Source organism: Lissotriton vulgaris, chromosome 1_1 (genome assembly GCF_964263255.1).
Source record: "Lissotriton vulgaris chromosome 1_1, aLisVul1.2, whole genome shotgun sequence".
Classification (NCBI taxonomy): domain Eukaryota; kingdom Metazoa; phylum Chordata; class Amphibia; order Caudata; family Salamandridae; genus Lissotriton; species Lissotriton vulgaris.
In genome coordinates, this window is record NC_141685.1 from 1668993978 (window position 1) to 1669014520 (window position 20543).

Consider the following 20543-nt stretch of genomic DNA (forward strand, 5'->3'; position numbering starts at 1 on the left):
TAAGCGTCGACCACACCCCACCCGCACTGCTTGACCCACCTATCCCTCACTCTAAAGAAAAGTACAGTTCCATCACCCTGTTCTTCAGTGAACAAAATACAGAAGATTGTGCTGTAATACCGAGCCTGCTTCATCTCTAATGCCCACCCCTTTCTCTAGAATCCTTCAGAGCCCTGTCTCTTGCAGATCTCGCTGATATACTCCACTGCCTCAAAGCCACTTCTTTTGAAGATGCTGTCTTACCCTCGTCCTTCATCAAAGCTGTCTCTGGGTATGCTCTCTCATCCCTACTCACTATTGTCAATGCATCACTCATGCAGGGAATTTTCCCAGAAGCTCTTAAGACAGGCCGTATCAGATTGTCTCACTCTTAAAGAAACCTATACTAGACCTGGATGTCTAGTATACACATACACACATACCATTCATCTGCAAGATCATTTAAAAAGCAAGATTACATTAATGCTAACCAGCTTCTGCACAACTATCATTCTGTCTTCAGATCATGCTGCAGCATGGATTCAGCGACCATACACATCGTAGACAATGCCCTCCTAGCTACAGAGATGACTCTTGCCTCCTGATATTGCTGTACCCCTCGTGTGCTTTCAGTACAGGCGACTGTCCCACCCTCATAGGCATCCTATAATCTCAGATGTGATTCCCCAGCAATGTCCTTCATTGGTTCTCCTCCTATCTTTCCATCCAACACCAAATTGTTCGCATAGGCACTTCCAGGTCCTATCGTCTCCAGAGTCTTTCAAGGTTCCATACTGCCCCCTGTCATCTTCACCCTCTATATGGAGTTGTTTAGTACTCTATTCACAGATAACGGTTTCAAGAATCATTATAATACCAATGATACACAACTCTGTTTGAAATTCTCCTTTGCTTCATAGATCCAACTCCTCAAAAACTGCCTGTACATCTTCCAAACCTGGGTGTCCAACTCCTAGCGAAAGCTCAACTCAGCCAAAACAGAATCTAGTTATTTGCCAAGAACAGATAACAAGAAACAGAACAAATCTGGCTCACTTACATTAGCCTTGATGATCTTTAATCCCCAATATTCACTTAATGCCATGTCATTCTGATTCACCCTGGACACCAACCTCCTTTTCCTCCAGAAAGCGACTTCAGAACTGCTGTTCAACCCCTCATACTCTTGCATCTGAATGGTGGTAACTCGCTGCTCCAGGGTCTCCCAGCCTTCTCACTTGCACCCCTTAAGGACTTTCTACAATTTCAGCATATCTCCATTAGCAAAGTGAGCAAGGGACCCACGTCTGGGCATACCCTGCCAACTTAGGGCAAACAAAGCAACCACAAGGAGATGATGGACGTAGCGCTGAAACTTTTCAGACACTCAACCCCAGTCACAGATCTGGGTTGAATCCATCATCGTTCATTAGCTCACTTCAGACCCAGCTATATGCAAATCAGTCTTGACCTTGTGCTCATGGGAACAGTCCAGCCTGAACTGCCAAGCCATGTCTTTCCTGGACCGTAAACAAGCATCCAATATTGTCCGAAATTAAAGAGAAATATTAATACCCCATCTTATGCCAAGAACAAATAATCATGAGACAACAAAAGAATGCTTAAAGACATAACATTTACTGTAGCATCCTTTCCTTCTGTGTCTCTACTTTTTTTTTTTTTACAACCTCCTAATTTCCCAAACAATATTACCATTCCAAATTATTACTTATTAATTAAATCAATATTTTCTTTAATTAAAACCCCAATTTCACACTTGGGATAGGAGAGAGGGATAATGTTAGCCTCTGTGTCTTCAATGAAATTCAGATTCTCTTGGCATTTAATTTGGGGAATCGCTATTTCATTACAAGAATGGGAGGCTATCATTATGCATGTTGGTAATCCTGCAAAACCACATCCAATGTGCTCAATCGGCTTACATTTGTTTTTTGCAAAGGTAAATGAATTTGTTAATAATTACTGGCCCTAAGAATGACCACCAGTCTACCGCATTTCCAAAAGGACTGACTAGCCATAGCTCACTTAAGCGAGTGAGCTTGACATTTTTGAAGGTCATTGCAAGCTAACTGCATAGTCCACTTAACCCATTTTGCAATTGTTGCAGAGGTTACCATTCTAAAGGGTTTCACAAAGGAAATGAGAAGCTGCTCAGTACCTTGGAGAAAATGCCCTCTTTCTTGCATGGTATGCCCCCACTTTTTGCTGATTTGCTGATGTTCTTTGACTGAGTGTGCCCTAGGCTCCTGCTAATCGGGTACCCAAGGCCTATGTTCCTTTCCTAAAACTTCCTTGAAGCCTAAACCCAATTGTTATCTCTGGCCACCTGCCAGCCCCAGGTAAATGATACCACAGGTACCCAGGGCACTGTGAGCAGAGAAGGCCTCCCTCTAAGGCTGCTGCACTTATTGTGCCACCCTTAGAAGCCCTGTACCCTGACACTCACACACTGCCTTTGCATGCTGCGTGTCTTGGTGTAGAGCAAAGTGAAGAGTCGAAATGGCACACATACCTGTGTGTCATGCCCACAAACCACTTCCCTGGCATACATCAGTGACCCCTCTAGTTGGCTGCCCTGTGCCGGTGGTACAGGAGCATGAGCCCTGTACCCCTACAGTGCCCAAGTCCATTCCTGGGCACTGTAAGTGCAGTGCTGCCATTAAGAGTATATGGTGCTGGGAGTTTGTCGTTACGAACTTCACAACACCATAATGGCTACACTGAAGACTGGGAAGTTTGGTATCCACATTCTCAGCACATTAAACCCACACTGATGCCAGTTTGGGATTTAATGTAAAATGCACAGCAGAGGGCATCTTGGAGATGCCCCCTGAAACTCGACCAACTTCTAGTGACCTGACAGAGTGGCTGCTTAGGCTGCCTCCACCAGACATGTTTCTGGACCCTTGGATCGAGAGGTTCTGCTCTCGGGGGCCTGAAACAATGCACATCCTGGGACAAGGTGCCAAGCCGCCTCCTCCAGGATGGGCAGGGTTCACGAAGGAGAAGCTTCAGAGCATGCCGCCTTTGTGAGCCTCTCCAGACCATTTGCTGCTTTCAGCAACTGGTCCCCACTGGTTCTACCCCCCACAATGGGCGGGAGAACCGGCGGGAAAAACAAGTGAGGACGAGAGGTGTGCCCACTTATGCCAACCCCACCCCTCAGGTGGGGGAGGCGAGGTGAAGCACAACCTCGAGTTCCCACCATCTTGATGATGGGGGGACCCAGCCAACCAGGGACAGGCTCCTGCCCCCCTCCCACTGGAGAGTAGCAGAATAGGGGGTGTACCCACCCCAGGGAAGGGACCCATTGGTCACTGCCTTTACCTATCTGTAGCGCCCCTAAATCTAGTATTTAGAGGGCACCCTGAACCTTGCTTCCTCAGATCCAGCAACAACAAGAAAAGAAGATAAGAAGGACTGAAGAGACGTGCAGAGCTAACAAGAGGACAACGCCACTGACTTGGCCCAACCCTACAGGCCTGTCTCCCCTCGAACCTGCTCCTGCAAAATCCCAGTGTGTCCTGCAGCCAGCAACCTTAAAAACCCCGGAGGACCTTCCTGCCTTCACTTTAAAAACGGAATCTCCTGTGAACACCGGACCTGTTGAAACGGCAACCCCTGGCAGCAGCCAGGGACCGTGAATCCAGCCCACTCTACACCCGCCGAACCCGGCCCGAGCTCAAGTGGAAAAACACCATGAGGAGGTCACCCTGGCGATCCTGACCCGAAATCCAGCGACACCTGACCTGCCTCAAGTCTTCAGATGACACCTGCAACCTCAATCCAGAGGACCCCCCGTACAGCGACCAGAGCGGGTAAGAAAAGCAGATGTCCCAAGGCACCCCTGCGCACCCGACGCCCCACAGCCTTGTGTGCCCAAACCAATAGTGCCTAACCAACCCACGACATCCCAACTTACCCCTGGAAATGGTGGTCGCACCCAGAAGATCCTCATCCCTGAGCCTGCAGTGTTTTTTTTGTACCTGAGGTTCTCCATTGAAAACAACCGGGCATCCGACCTCAAAACAGCACCCTTCGCCCAGCCGCCCTAGTGCCGCTGAGGGTGCACCTTCGGTGCCATTTTGGTCCCCAACTTGCTCTGAGCTAAATCCTAGGAGCTTTGCTCCCAGAACCTTTTGGCCTGCTTGCCAGCAGCCACCAACCGGAGACCCCCTATCATCCATAGAATAACATTGGGCCTCAACACTCTATGCCACTGAGGTTGCATTCTCAGTGCATCACTGACCCCTGAGTCTAATCCCAGAACCTTAACTCCCACAGTTGAGTACTTGCTTGCAAACCGATAACCTGTTTTCCCTCCATAGGATAACATTGACAATTTTCCTTCCAAAAAACGACTGTGTGGAATTTTGAAAACTAAAGATATTCTTTAAAAATCGTACAAATAACCAAAACGTGTTTTCTCACCTGCTTGCAGGACATGTCCCTGTGCTGAATCTAGGCATCCCGCACTGAGTTAAGAAAAGTAACGCAAAAGTAACTTACCTGTAATTTGTTGAAAAAGACTATTAATTTCAATGTACAGCTCCAAAACGTTTCTAAGTGTGGAGTTTTGTCATCTGAAAATATTCTCTAAAAATCGCATGCATAACAAACGCATTTACTCACCTGTTTCCAGGAAATGTCTCAGTGCTGAATATAGGCATCCAGCACTGAGTTAGAAAAAGTAATGCAAAAGTAACTTACCTGTAATTTGTTGAAAAAGACTATTCATTTCAATGTGCAGCTCCAAAACGTTTCTAAGTGTGGAGTTTTGTCATCTGAAAATATTCTCTAAAAATCGCATGCATAACAAACGCATTTACTCACCTGTTTCCAGGAAATGTCTCAGTGCTGAATATAGGCATCCAGCACTGAGTTAGAAAAAGTAATGCAAAAGTAACTTACCTGTAATTTGTTGAAAAAGACTATTCATTTCAATGTGCAGCTCCAAAACGTTTCTAAGTGTGGAGTTTTGTCGTCTGAAAATATTCCCTAAAAATCGCATGAATAACACTCATTTACTCACCTGTTTCCAGGAAATGTCTCAGTGCTGAATCTAGGCATCCAGCACTGAGTTAGAAAAAGTAACGTAAAAGTAACTTAGCTGCAATTTGTTGAACAAGCCTATACATTTCAATGTACTGTGTTTGCTGGGTGTTGCAATCTACTACAGTTATTGAGTGTGTGAATTCATTTGCTGACTGACCGGGTACATCAAATGCTTAACACTGTCCTCTGATACTGCCTTATTGCTCGACCAAGCTACCACTATTAGAGAGTAAGGTTCTATCTAACTTTAACCTCTGCCTTCCTCTGGGGACACTTGGACTCTATAAACACTATACCTCATTTTGGTGTAGTATATGTAGAGCCAGTTTCTTACAGTACCATCAAAGATGATGCTCACTCATTTTGGAATCATTTTCCATCATGCAACTTACCACACACAACTTCTTGCAAGAACCAAATTTGGGATAAAATATGGTGTTGGACATTGTTTTAGATCTTCTCATGATTTCAACATTTATCCCAAAGGCATCATAAACTATATTACTTACCTCTAAAGCTCTAATATCCGACACACTTCGACAGGATATTAGACAAAGCAAGGAAGCTAACTTCATAGACAGTCTCTTCAAATCCAAGTATCTATTACTTGGCCGAGAAGAAAACAAATTGAAGATTCATTTTACATGCCAAAGGGTTTCATACTTCGGTCTAGGGGGTCTCCTTAACCTTATGCTCTTAAGTATTATGCAAACCAGCACATTTTTCCCAATGCTCCTGCTGTTCACTAAAGCATGTCCAGGTGAGACTGCAGATCTGTAGCAATTAAGCAATCTGTAACTAAGGCCCCTATTGAACTACTCCACTAAAATATTACCACTTCAACTATAGGGGCCTCCACGGGATCCTATTCTCTCTCCAAGCACCAATGTACCCACGATTTCCATATTCCATTGTATCTACTGCAGCTACCTGGATCCCAGGGCTCTTCAAGGAGCTCCTCAACTCTTCCCGAAAGGCCTAACATCTCTCTCGGTCTCTTGATACCTTCCAGGCAAGAAGGCTCATAGTCCCTGTAAGTACCAAAGGATGCTCCCTTCCTTCTACGTCCCTTCGGAGACCTTCCTCAGCAGGTAGAAACAAAGATATGTCGCAAGCCAGCTCTATGTTCATTGGAAATCATGCCTGGGATGGCCAAAAGGGAGCTACAAACACAAGTGAACATATCTCCTGTCACACCTTCTGAAGAACCCTCTGAATCATTGCGGATGAGGGAAAAGTGTATGCATGGGTCTCCCTCCAACTCTGCAGGAAAGCGTTAACATGTGGAGCACCCGGGTCGGGCATCCAGCTGAAGTTTGAATCTCTTCAGTTGAAATGTCAGCCTCCTCTCAAAAAGATCCAATTCCAATAGACACCATAATTGCCATCCACTTCTGGAGTAGGTTTCGTTCCAGTGGCTGTAATCCCTTAAAAACCTTGAGTTCCAGTCTGCAGACACATTTTCCTTCCCAGATAGGTACTCTGCTCTGAGGCTGACCCTGTGCTCTAGACAGAACATCCAAAGTCTCTTGTCCAAGCCCAATAGGTCTGAGGATTTTTTACCCCCTAAACGATTTATGCATGCCACTGCAGACACATTTTCCATCTTCAACATAACGTTTCTACCGCAGACAATGTTTTAAGGTAGTTAGAGCATAGAGACCTGCGGTCAACTCCAGACAATTTATATGATGGGACTTCTACATATGAGTCCATAGACCCCTGGTGTTCTGGGCACCCAGACTAGCACCCCAGCTATGAAGGCTTGCATCCGATTTCAGAATAAATTCTGGAGAGCGTCCAAAGATCGCCTGACCATCCCAGACGTCCAGGTTGTCCAGCCACCAAATCAACTCCAAATCTGACCTCTTGTTCCAAGTATACCCCGCCTCCATACCACATACCTGCTTGCAGTCCTTTTGCTTATACTCTCTGTAAAGCGCGATAGTGATATGCCCCCGGAAAAATAGATTGGCTGGAAGAGGAGGAGGCCCAGTAGCCTGGCAAGTTCTCTGAGTTAAGGACTCACGTCTCATTACAAACCTGATCTCCTTCACAATCTTGGCAATCTTCTTCAAGGGTAAAAGCAGAACCGCCTTCACTGTGTCTATATTGTAGCCCAATATCTCAAGAGACCGGGAGGAGAACAAGAATAGACTTCTTCCTGTTTATTATGAAACCCAAACTTTCCAGAGAAGTTATTACCATCTATACTACTATTATAAAGAGAGAACTTGCACCTTTTGGCAAGGTAAACTCGGGAACCACAGCGCCAATCCACACACCCAATACATTTTTGTAATCCTCAGGGTGTGTAGATGGACATAGGCTCCATAAAATAAAATTAAAACGTAAATTAAAATTTAAAAACAAAGTAGTCCCTTGCAACTAGCACCGGCCGCGACGTCTGCGTGAGGGGAGGAGCGGCCGGCGTTCACCAGAACCAGGAAGAGCAGCGCGACGTCTGAGTGAGGGGAGGAGCGGCGAGAAGCAGAACCAGGAAGAGCCAGAGGACAACAGCGCCGGTATGAGAGAACCGGAGGAGCCGGCGGGAAGCGGAGGAGCAGTGAGAGGTACGTTGCGGCTGCACCGCCGTGTTGCTGAAGTCTGGGCGGGAGGCGGGGGCGGGAGGGAGTCGGCAGGTGCACCGCCATGTTGCTGAAGTCTGGGCGGGAGGCGGGGGGCGGGAGGGAGTCGGCGGGTGCACCGCCGTGTTGCTGAAGTCCAAGGAGGGAGGCAGGAGGCGGGGGGCGAGAGGCGGGAGGGAGTTCTGCCCTGGGATAATGCAGCCCGCAGCCCCCTTCTGCCCCAGGCAACGCTGGGGCGGGCTGCTAGTATCTAGATAATTTAGAATCTGCATTTGATATTGGGACATTATGAGTATTTCGTCCAAGGAGATGATCATACGTCCTCCTCTTTCTCTGAGAAAGGAGGCCCCTGCTTTTATTATCTTGGTGAAACACCAAGGTGCAGAGGAAAGACCAAAGTGAAGTGCCTGGGACTGATAGAGCTGGCCTTGCCAGGGGAACTGGAGGTAACACTCGCACTCTCTGGCCACAGGAATTGTGAAGTAGTCATCCTTCAGATCCAACTTCACAAGCTAGTCCTTTTCTAATAACATATCTAGCAAAAGATGTATTCCCTCCATCTTGAAGTGGCTGTACACAAGGTATCTGTTCAGATCACTGAGGTTTATCACGAGTTTCTGCCCTTTTCCTTTTTTTTTCCCCCAAGGAAGAGTGTGCTCACAAAAACCCTGCGTTCCAAGGGTATTTCCACGATATGTGTTCTTCTATCACCCTCTGCTAGTTTACAGTCCAAAGGACTACCTCTAGGAACTCTATCCTGAAGCCCTGAATGGTTTCCAGAACCCATGGATCTTGTGTAATTGTTTCCCAAGCCCGGTAAAAAAACCTGAGACGGCCCCCACTTTTTCTGGAAATAAGTAATAGGAGAAATCATCATACTCACACTTAAAATTGGTTGAGCCTTGTTCACATGATCTGAATTCTCTTGCATGATAAGCGTGTCCTCATTGTGGATGGAACGATGCCCATACACTCGGCTGATAGCCTCTTTGTCTGGAGTGGGGCCTCTGGCAGGCTCAGCCAGCAGAAAGGCTCCTTCTTTTGGCTTGGTCCAAAACACCATGTCTGAAAACTCTCCTTATACTGATTTGGGCTATAAATGTAGCGACATGCTTCCCCAGAGTTTTAATCTTATCCTCCCCAAAGTGTAGGCCCCTGGGGTTCTCTGAAGGCTCCCTCCCTGGAAGGTCTCCCAACTTCGGGTTGATTTTTGTTAATATAACTCTACGCCATTTGGTGTTGATCCCAGCATTGGCAATCCCAAGGAGAACCAATGCCCTCTGGCTCCAACCCCTACGTAGCTTAACATCCACCGGGGTCTCATTGGCATGGGCCTCCTCCGCCATGTCAGTTATTCTTGTGTGGGGGCCTAAGATATTAAGGAGATTGTCCTGGCAGGCTTTAAGGGACCTCCCAAGCCATTTCCTAGTTTCCCAGCCAAATTTAAATAAAAAAGCAATGAGCTCCGGGTCCGGGTTGGGGGTCAAACCAACCTTCTCCTAGATCACGTGCCTTGAATTCCGCTCTCAAAATATTGCTGGCTTTTTTTCCCAGGGGATTTCTAATCTATCGCCTGATGAACCTTCCCACGTGATCCTCAAGCAACCATTCTGCACTCCTTGGATGTCTTATATTATGAGTGGAGAACATCTCTTTACCCAAGGGATCCTTGATTATCCCTTTGGAGGTATACAGCACCTTCTCCTCTGTAAGGAGGCCATGTACGCCCAGGTCAAAAATTTACTCCTCTAAAAGCTCTTCATTCTGACACTCTACTTCCTCCATGATATAGTCCTGTGTGCCGCTACGTGTGCCTAAGACAGGTGTGCCGCTTTGGACACCTTTCAGGTCTGTCCTGCGTAGGACACTCGGTACCTTCCAGATGCCTAGACCTCCTGTTCTCTTTGAGGTACTTAGACCTCCAGCATGTTTTCAGATGCATGGACTTCTTGTGTTGTTAATGGAAGAAGCACCCTCAAGGTATTAAGTTTTCTTTAATTCCTTGTCCCCTTTTTCGCCGCAATCAGAGTCTCCTTCTGAAACGGACCCATGGTCAATCTCCTCATCAGACGCCAAAGGCTTCTTGTTAGCCATGACCTGGTGCAAGGTCTTGCATATGCAAGTACGCATCTCTGCTGAATAAACCTTTTAATTAAATCCTCGTTTAAATTGGCATCAGGAACAGCACGGCTATCAATCTCCTGATCTAACATATTAATATATATATATATATGTGTGTGTGTGTGTGTGTGTATGTGTGTGTGTGTGTGTGTGTGTGTGAGGGGTACTTTGTTTTCAAATCAGTAAATCTGATATTGATGTAGGGATTCCTACAAATTAACCTACAAATATTTGGGGCCCAAAATGGTAAGGGATAGTATTTATTTTTTAATGGTAATAAAAGAGATGAGGAGTGCAGAAAAACCTTGTGTACATGTTGATAAAATAATAGGCTAGTTTCTGATGCTATGACAACTGGTGGCGGCCGCAAAGTAGGTCCTCCAAGTTTGCCGAGGTTCTCTTTCGGAATTGGCAGCTCCAATTTATAATGCTCCTTCCTAGATAAATTGGTGCTCTGACTGTGGCCAGAGTTTCTCCTGAATGTAGGTCCAGCCATTCAACAGGGCATGTAATAAAGTTACTATTTCTCATACTTTTTCCTTCACCTTCATCAGAGACTGAGTCCCAGCTGCAGCTTTTGGACGTAACAGGAGCAATACAGCTTTACCTGACTACCTTGGTTGCTTTTTTTCTCAAACGTATGTTTATTGGCATTTTGTTAGGAGACGTTTGCTTTACAACAACAGGGGTATCAGTATCACAAAGTACAATACATAATGTCACGAGAAAGAGCAAGGCTGAAGACTCAGTCTCGGACACTCTATGCCGCCCTGTAGAAAGAATAAGCATTTGCAATGCAATAGGTCTCGCATTAGAAAAGTTTGAGCTACTGGTATTGTAAATGACACATTTTTTATTTATGTGTTGGTTTTGATAATAGGGTAATTAATAGCTTTGTCATTTACAATGCCAATAGTTTTAACTTTCGTGAATGTGACACCTATAGCATTTGTAATGCAATATGTGTTTTATTTATGTGACTTAGATGTATTGATATTACAAATAACAATGGCTTTTTTAAAAATAATTAATGCTTAAATAAAAGCTATTGCAATTTATAATGGCAATAGCTTACACTTTTGGAAATAACTTTTGTGAAGATTATGTTCAGTGTATTTTATTGTGACGAAAAGCCAATAACAAATGTGAAATATTAACATCTTTTTGTGACATTTTTCATAAAGCTTGAAACATTGAGAGAACATATTTGAACCAGTTGTTGTTGAATGGTTGCACAGATTGATGCTGTGGTGGTGCTGAGTGATGTGGTGGCGAAGAGTGATGCTGTGGCGTTCAGCGATGCTGTGGCAGCGCATAGTGATGTTGTGGTGCACCTGTGTGATGCTGTGGTGATGCTGAGTGATGCCGTGGTGATGCGATAGATAGAGCGTGTGCGATAGATAGATAGAGGTAGGGCGATAGATAGATAGAGGTAGGGCGATAGATAGATAGAGGGAGGGCGATAGATAGATAGAGGGAGGGCGATAGATAGAGAGGGCGATAGATGGGTAGCATGAGGGCGATTGATAGATAGATAGAGTGATGGCGATAGAGTGAGGGCGACAGATAGAGTGAGGGCGACAGATAGAGTGAGGGCGACAGATAGAGTGAGGGCGACAGATAGAGTGAGGGCGACAGATAGAGTGAGGGCGACAGATAGAGTGAGGGCGACAGATAGAGTGAGGGCGACAGATAGAGTGAGGGCGACAGATAGAGTGAGGGCGACAGATAGAGTGAGGGCGACAGATAGAGTGAGGGCGACAGATAGAGTGAGGGCGACAGATAGAGTGAGGGCGACAGATAGAGTGAGGGCGACAGATAGAGTGAGGGCGACAGATAGAGTGAGGGCGACAGATAGAGTGAGGGCGACAGATAGAGTGAGGGCGACAGATAGAGTGAGGGCGACAGATAGAGTGAGGGCGACAGATAGAGTGAGGGCGACAGATAGAGTGAGGGCGACAGATAGAGTGAGGGCGACAGATAGAGTGAGGGCGACAGATAGAGTGAGGGTGACCAATAGATAGAGTGAGGGTGACCAATAGATAGAGTGAAGGCGATAGATAGAGTGAGGGTACAGATAGAGTGAGGGTACAGATAGAGTGAGGGTACAGATAGAGTGAGGGCGACAGATAGATATAGTGAAGGCGTCAGATAGATATAGTGAAGGCGACAGATAGATTGAGGGCGACAGATAGATTGAGGACGACAGATAGATTGAGGACGACAGATAGATAGAGTGAGTGCGACAGATAGATAGTAAGGGCGTTAGATAGATAGTAAGGGCGTTAGATAGATAGAGTGAGGTGGCCTCGTGGTGGATGTGGTGGTGGTGGATGTGGTGGTGGTGGACGTGGTGGTGGTGGACGTGGTGGTGGTGGACGTGGGTGTGGTGGTGGTTGTGGTGGACGTGGTGGTGGTGGAGAACGTAGTGGTGGTGGACATGGTGGTGGTGGAGGTAGTGGTGGTGGATGTGGTGGACGTGGTGGTGGTGGTGGAGGTGGTGATGGGTGTGGTAGTGGATGTGGTGGTGGGCATGGTGATGGTGGTGGTGGATGTGGTGGTGGACGTGGTGGTGGGCGTGGTGGTGGACGTGGTAGTGGTGAGCGTGGTGGTAGACGTGGTGGTGGACGTGGTGGTGGACGTGGTAGTAGTGGGCGTGGTGGTGGACTTGGTGGTGGATGAAGACGTGGTGGTGATGGCGGACGTGGTAGTGGCCTCGTGGTGGTGGTGGCTGTGGTGGTGGACATGGTGGTGGATGTGCTAGACATGGTGGTGGTGGATGTGGTGGACGTGGTGGTGGTGGATGTGGTGGACGTGGTGGTGGATGTGATGGACATGGTGGTGGTGGACGTGGTGGTGGTAGTGGTGGAAGTGGTGGTGGTAGGGTGTTGGTGGACACGGTGGTGGAAGAGGTGGGTGTGGTGGTGGTGGTGGTGGACGTGGTGGTGGTGGACGTGGTGGTGGTGGACGTGGTGGTGGTGGACGTGGTGGTGGTGGACGTGGTGGTGGTGGACGTGGTGGTGGTGGATGTGGTGGTGGTAGATGTGGTGGTGGTGGTAGTGGACATGAGGGTGGTGGTGGTGGTGGACGTGGTGGTGGTGGACATGGTGGTGGTGGTGGATGTGGATGTGGTGGAAGCAATCGGGCATTCCAAATGTTACCTTATAAAATTTGACTTAAGAACCACATAAGTACATAGACATACGTACCATCTTTTGAAAATAATTAAAGCAGAATCCCGTTTTCATAACCCATGTAAATCAAGATATTGAACCAGAATGAAGCAAGACATTGATGCAATATATACATAAACTTCTGGATTGTAGATACTAAGTGATTCCACTCTGTAATTCCAGAAAGTTATTCCTCATAGAGTTGTATTTATCAAGTTGCCTTTTCATACATTTGCTGCTGTTAGTAATAGAATAAACTAAAACCTTAGGTACCAGTGGGCAATAGCAGTTAAAGCTTGTCCCCGGCCTGTTAAAATAGACTTGGCTGTTTGTGGCATTGGTTTACATTGCAGACAACAGATTTCCTTGGTTCAGGGTAATGATGGGGTTTTAATGCGCGTGAACCTGCCTGCATTGTCAAGTACATCTTTTCAGTGAAAGGGCTGCAGAGTAAATCCCAGCTGTGTGAAATTGTACATGGAGTTCACATAAATACACAGCGCTGAAACAAAACTGAGGGCCATCGGACCTTCACTTTCACTTGCATGCTAGGAAAGGCGCTGTTGTAGTTCACACACTTGAAGTTGTAAGCTGTAAATAAACATCCACCAGAAAATTCCTTTTAACACGATGGGTAGAGTTTGAGATAACTTGATTTGAGTGAAATGTGAACATTTCGAGCGGATTGTTTGTAAATACCGGTGCCCAGTGCGAAGCCTCTTTTGGTGATTTCCTTTGAATGACATGTAGAGCTGGGTGCAGTTGTGCACCCTGAATAGCTTTGGTGAGGTCTGCTGGCCCTTCAGGTGTTACGTGTTTTTTTGGGGAATCTCCTTTTTCTGTTGAATAGTTTGCCATTGCATGAATTCAGTACTTGGGGTGAGGATTTGCATTTTGAATATTTGATTTAGGTTTAGAACCAAACTAATCGCTTTGTTTGCACAAATATGTTTGGGATTTGTAAAACACTGCATTTGCAGATCACCTGAAAGCATTACTTACTTGCACGTGAGTAAATACCACAGAAATATCTGCTTTACATGCGAGACCCACAAGGTAGATATGTTTTTCCGGCCACTTGGCGGATCTCGTTCTAAGAATAGTTTTTCTCAGGCATGTGATATTGGTGGGAACTTGTTCGGAAGGTTATGTCCCAGCCTGGGTAATGAAAGCCTGCATGGTGAGCACCACTGAGTGACTTCAGAATTTGCCACATTGTGCATTTTGTTTACTATAAAGGTCAATTCCCCGGATAGATTACCGTATGACCGAGACTTTACATTCCGCTTGAGTGAGTCATCAGTGAGGAATGCCGCGGTGTCGCACTTCCTGCTAGATTAGGCTTTGATACACGTTGGGAGTTCAGTGAACATTGGACCTCGTGAAAACCACATCTCCGCACTTACACGTTATCAACATGTATGGAATGTTTTGGGGAGTTCAGATAAAGACTTCTTGCAAACTGTATTTCCGTACGATTTTATCAGTTTCAGAAAGTGAATGCAAGTAAATTGCTAGTTTGACATGCATCTCCCAGCGCTGCTTTACTATGCCCATGTAGATGACAATGACATTGTACTGAGCATTAAAATTACATAGATAATACCGTTTTGTTTGGAAAGTAGAGAACCACATAGCAACCTATATAGTAAAAAAAAGCACCATTAAAAAAAAATCGGCTTTTTAGATTTCTTGACCGTGTGTAGTAATTTGCTGTTCATCACCATCGCACCTTTTCCCGCAACAGCTGCAGCAAGACATTTTAATTGCCCTTGCACCTCACGTGTAAAACAATCAATGTGAATTGATGGAATAACACCGCTGTCCATATAGAACAGTCGTCTGCAGCATCTCTTCCCTGACGTCCTTCAAGCCAAAGCATCTTCCTTTTTGGAGCAACAGCTCAAGATGTATGCAACTGCAACGGATTGCAGACCCAGAGCGAATCCTTGCCATTACTTACAGATGGTAATTGGTCAGTGGTGGCAGTTTTGGCACAGTGCTATACCATTCACTACAACACATGTCACCCTGATGAAGTAGCCTTGGGCTCGCATTCATGGCATTCCACATTTTGGGCCAGTATGTTGTACTTTCATCAGGTGCTGGCATAGAAAATAGACGTTTGGCACAGTATCCCTGCATGGAGATTGTCTGTGCCTTGACATAGAATGTGTTTTTTCTGCATGTTTGTATACTGAAGGCTCGACAGAACCATGTCTTCCCTGGCGTTACCTTAGATGTGCAAGGCCGAAATATCGGGTGAAAATCTCCTCCTTTAAGCGTAATGCAGCGTGTTTGTAACATGGGACGTTTCAGACCGATTGCCAGACTGCAGCATGGCCCCTTCACTACTTTACTTTGTGCAGTAAATGACATTGTACACTCCCATTGGACAGTAAGCGTTACAGATTCAAAACAAGACCTCAAGACTCGACACACTGAAGAACGAGGCCTGATACGCAAATCGTATTTCCGGCCGGGAGAAAGGAGAGGCGTGACACGCACTAAGGAAGGAAGGGGCGGAGAAACAACAGAGCGGACTGCCGAGTCTGGACACAGGGAGGAACAGGACGAGAGGAGTATAACAGACCCGGTGAGGGGGGGCGTCGGGGCACATTGACGGTGCCCGCCCCCGCCCCCCGTGATGGAAGCCCTGCGTGTGCCCGGTGAGTGGGGTTGGGAGGGTGTGTGTGTGCGCGTTTGTGTGTGATTGTAAGCCCTGCGTTTGTGTGTGATTGTAAGCCCTGCGTGTGGGGGTGGGTGCGGGGGTGGGGGCGGGGGCGGGGGGGTGAGTGTGTGCGCGTGGGAATGTGTGTGCGCATGCGTGACTTTGCCTGTGTGTGATTGCGAGAGCATGTGAATGGCAGGCAGGAGATGTGCACGGCGCCATGCGCGCCCTCGAGGAGGAATCTGAGACAGCAGAGGCGCGAGCCCGAACGCTGTCTCACATTCCTCCGAACACGCCGACAATAGGTCCTTCGCTACGCTCGACCTAAAAATCTATTGTGACCAGTACAGTTTCAGATAGTTTATCGGCATAGTATGTCCTTTTCTCCAAGATGTGAGCTCACAGTCCATTGCGTCGTGACAGGGTTACCCTCCAACCTTCCAACCGGGAAGGTACCTCAAAGAGGAAAGCAATTTCCAAAGCGATTAAAAACAAAAATCCTCCCTCCCCCTCCCAACAACAAGGTATGTGGTGGTGACCCTACATATCAAGGCTAAGTTAACAAATGAGCATAAGTGTAGTATGTTAGAATTGAAAGAGATGCATATCCCTAACTGACTTTGTTGCTTTTTGATAAAGTAATGGGCTGTATTAACAGCATTTCAGTGCTGTCAGAAAAAGAGTTACATTCTCTGAGCAGGAGGATCAAGTCTTTAATATCTGTAGCATCTGAGGAAGTGGAGATGATACTTTTAAGGGCTAACCTGGGAACATTACATAGTGGGACGGCAGCTTCTTGTACAGAGGGAGACTCCCTTGACTTTTGTCTCCATTAAATAGTCAATATGTAAGGACGTGTGATAAGATTTAGCAGGATTGTTCCCTGATATCATACTGGCATGAAGGGGTTTTATGGTAATGGTATGTCATTAAACTAAATGTGTCTGCAGCCTACTGGAGTCACAGTATTTTGTTTAGCCTGGAGAAAGCAGTTGGAGTATTTTTCTTTTGTATATCCTCGGTGTGTAAGTACTGGCATGAGCAGTAAATACACGAGTTACTGTCAGTTAATTGTCATTGTTTCTCTTCTTTCTTTATTGTCCCAGTACTTTCTACAAAGCATTTCCCGTCAAGACTTTTGGCTTTCTCGATCCTGGGTGGACTACTGAAAGAAAGCTAGCGGGATCCTTATTTGTGAGCTCTGCTAGAGCAGAGGTGGGACCAGAAGGGGAGAGTTGATAAGTATTGCTGAGCGAATTGTAGGAAAAATTAGATAGAACCAGAATAGTGAAGTAAATGACCTGAGCATTACATTGTTACAATCTCAAAGTTGCCTTAACCCTTGGTTTGATCCTAAGCAATCATGAATGGTTTACCCACTCAAGCACTCTTTGGCCAATCGATGAGTACATAGTGCACTGAAAATGGTGCCTATAGTTTGTAAGGAAGGGGGCATGAGAGGAGGAAAAAAAACTGTCATGTCTGCCATGCAGAAGTATGCCATCAAAGAAATGGGGCTAAAATCTGTATTTTTAGGTCTTGCAAAAGAACTTTTGTGGACTACACCAAAAACCTACTGTGAGCGTAGAGCTCGCCCTATGTTTGTTGGCTTTATTGCCTTTCTTATTTACTTGTGCCTTAGTCCTTCCTCTTCTTGTGTTCGCCCATCCCCTGGTGCATAATCTCTTTACCATCCTTTTGATTGGCTTGCTTGTATCCTTCTGTTACTCATATTTAGGTAACAGTTTTTTTATCTTTCAGCCCTCCTTCAGAGTGCACATGCTTTCTAGCTCTCTCCCTCCTGTGTGTGCTGGCCCTACCCCCAATACCATTTTCCCACACAGTGTGCTGCTTTCCCATTAGATGTCTGTCCTCCACACAAAGTGCTTCTTATGGTGCCACCCCAGCTTTATTATTTAATTTCCCCCACCACATATGGGTACATTACATGACCACTTCCCCCACCCACCCCATCGCTGCTCTCCCATTCCTTGCGGGCCTTCAAATTTATTTTTTACAACTTCTGTTTGGGTGCTTCGCAGCTCCTGTTTGCTGTTAAGCTACACCAGTTTAAGAAATGTTTTTTTTGCACAACTGAAAATGTTATTTAGCTCACCCAAAGTGGTGTCCACCTCTTGGATGGGTAAAATAAAAAAAATACAAATAATGGCCACTACTTCATTTAGTAGGCATATGTCATGATGCGTGTGCATGCCTTCTGCAAGACACAACAGCATGACATAGGCGAGACCTATTGGCTTTGTCAGGTCATGTTTCTCTTCCATGCAAGCTTTGTGTGCAACAAATATGTTTTCCTGGTTCCTTCAGTCTGTCAACCAGAAAATATTCCATCTATAATTGATCATTCATGTAAAAAAATACTATAAATGTATTCAAAACCGATACATCTCTGATTCGTTTTGTTTCATTACAGGTATCTTCCCAGAGACTCATCACCCCAGGTTCCTCCAGAAGGTTAGTTCATTTGCTGCATAGGGGTAATGCAATTTGTGTTTTCTAAACATTCTGCCATGATTTAGGATGTCACTACTAAACAAAGAGAGAGTAAGGGTAAAGCAGGTCACTCTCGTACCCCCAAGAATGATTACAAAAACAACTAGAGAGTGATAGAACAAACCACACTTAAAATGAAATTAAGGTGGGAAAAAAAGAGAAGAAGTAGACAGAAGGTGAAGGAAAACCAAAGAAAGGTTTTTTAAGAACCCTCACTCACCACCTAGTGGTGACATGCTTCATCACTGGGTTCCCACTGAAAAGACCTAGCGTCTTTCCAGTGTGCTACAACGCCTGTTTTGCAGCGGAGCTGGTTGTTTGTGAGTGTTGAGGGTGCAAACGAGAAAAACCAAAAAGTGCTATGTGAGTGCAGATTAAAAAGTGCGTAGTTGTGACAGTAAACTATTTTATTCAAGGTCCAACTAGCACTAGTAAAAACAAGGATAAGTGGAAACTCAGAGAAGGTATCTATAATTAAAGACACCTAGTCCACTGGGTGAAAAAATGGTCGACATGTTTCTGCTATTGGTGAGCCCAAGTCGCTCAGCTTTCGTCAGGACCAAAGGACAGTGATCCTCCGGTGGTATGCACACACTAAGGTGCACCCAGCCGTGAGGAATGTTATGTGAAAAAGGCTTAAAATTTCCGGAAAATTGTTCCAAAAATAATGACGGCTTAGAGCCGATTGTGACCCATGTAGCCAGTTGCTGGGGTCTGTACTTATGTAGGAAGAAAAACTCTCCTCATGGGCGAAACGCGGTGGAGGGAAAGCTTCACGTAGCGTTAGTTTCCGCTGACGACTCCCCACTCGGGACCTAAGTTTGTCAACACCGCGGCCCGGAAGAACCTTAGGATGTACCCGTTGTTTGTTGTGCATTGTGACTTCATATGAAACCTTTTTTCGCCTTGATAATCAAAGATTATAGCCTCTCAATTGTTTTAGTGTATCTAGCCATCAGGCACTAATTGAACATTTTGGCCATGTAGATATCTGATGCAAAATGCACATTTTGATTGGGCTAACTAAGGCATGTGTGCAGAAAGGTCTTATTGAGTCCTAACCTGTGAAGTAATTTCTCCATTTTCATAGTCATGATGATTAATTTGCTATTAGCAGCCTGACGTCCTGTACCCATCCCATGGTAACCATTCCTTCCTCATTCAGTGTGCTTTTCCTTAAATCTCTGATCTGATAAATACATCATCACTGTGCAGGATTACAAAACGCTTCTACAAATATGCTGTCACTGTAAAACTTGGCATGGAGACTCCATTTTCAAATCTCTTCTTTATCCACCAGCTCTGCCCCCTTACTGATTCATCAATAAGCGTCCTATCCAAGCTCATGTTTTTTGTGTGCTCCAACATGCTGAGTGATTTCTCCTTTTGCTTTTCCTATTTTTGTGAGATACCCTTCTCACACTCTGTTTTAGATGCGTTATGTTTTCAATTTCACCTCTTTGTAATTAGTTAGATAAAAAAAGAAATGATTGCTTCCCTTTTCGCATCATATGTGTTGGGTCTCAGGCAGTGTACACAGTGTGGATGCATTTCTTGCTGGCTGATCCTCGAAGGACCATGAAATTCGCCAAAAGATTCTAACTCTTGCATAATATTAAGAGGGATTTGTAACTGGGCAAAGTAGCAGACCCTGCGCATTTGATGGTTATGGTGTTAGGGGTCACCCCCTGCATTCTGGGGCCCTCAACTACCCATTCATACTCCAAGCATACACATTTGCGATTACTTCCTGTTGTTTAAGTACAAAACAATAAAGCTTTTCCTCTTGTGATATCGAAATATCTTTTGTCTCCCAACAATTCTGTGATGAAATCTCCGAGGGGTTATTCTGATTTGGTGTGTATGCTTATCACACTACAGGGTTTCTCAGGTTCCCAAGATCAAATCTCTGCGGTAAATCGTCTGTTGAGCCTAGCTTCCTCCAGGGTTCTTCTACAGTTAATTTGGTACCCTTGTTTTTTGGGTAGAATGTGGCTGCTGCAAGTATGCTGAAATGTTTCTTTCCATCCAGTATGAATAATGTGCCCTATCTGGTGGAAGGAGAAGTCTTCTACAACACATGACCATAAGAGAATAGAGCAGAGAAAAGAAAGTGAACATTGACCGGTGTCCCAAACGTTAGTGCTATTGGTGTCTATCCATAAAATTTCAGGGGTACCCTCCTGGCTCTAAAGTTTGCTTCCCAACCTTTGGTAGAAAATCAAACTGACACAACTGATCATTTAGATTCTGATTTAGCTTAGGAAACTATCATTAACAATGAAAGGCCCTTTCCGCTCAATGTGACCAGATAGTGAGCACAAAGCTGATGTGTGTTTTGTTCTCCTATTTCCCATCATGGCAACCTAATCCAAACCTTGTCCTTTCTCTCCAGTGGGCCAAGAGATTACTCCGCACCAT

The 20543-nt window shown here is 45.5% G+C and overlaps 1 protein-coding gene across 3 annotated transcripts in view; it reads left to right on the forward strand.

The window, feature by feature from the left end:
- The window catches only part of MEST (mesoderm specific transcript), a 342266-nt gene that overhangs the window by 223253 nt on the left and 98470 nt on the right, over positions 1-20543 (forward strand). For all 3 annotated transcript variants that reach the window (XM_086918914.1, XM_086918913.1, XM_086918915.1), the window contains one exon: positions 18043-18083. In XM_086918914.1, coding sequence (XP_086775040.1) covers positions 18043-18083 — 41 coding nt within the window. The remainder of the gene's footprint in view (positions 1-18042; positions 18084-20543) is intronic.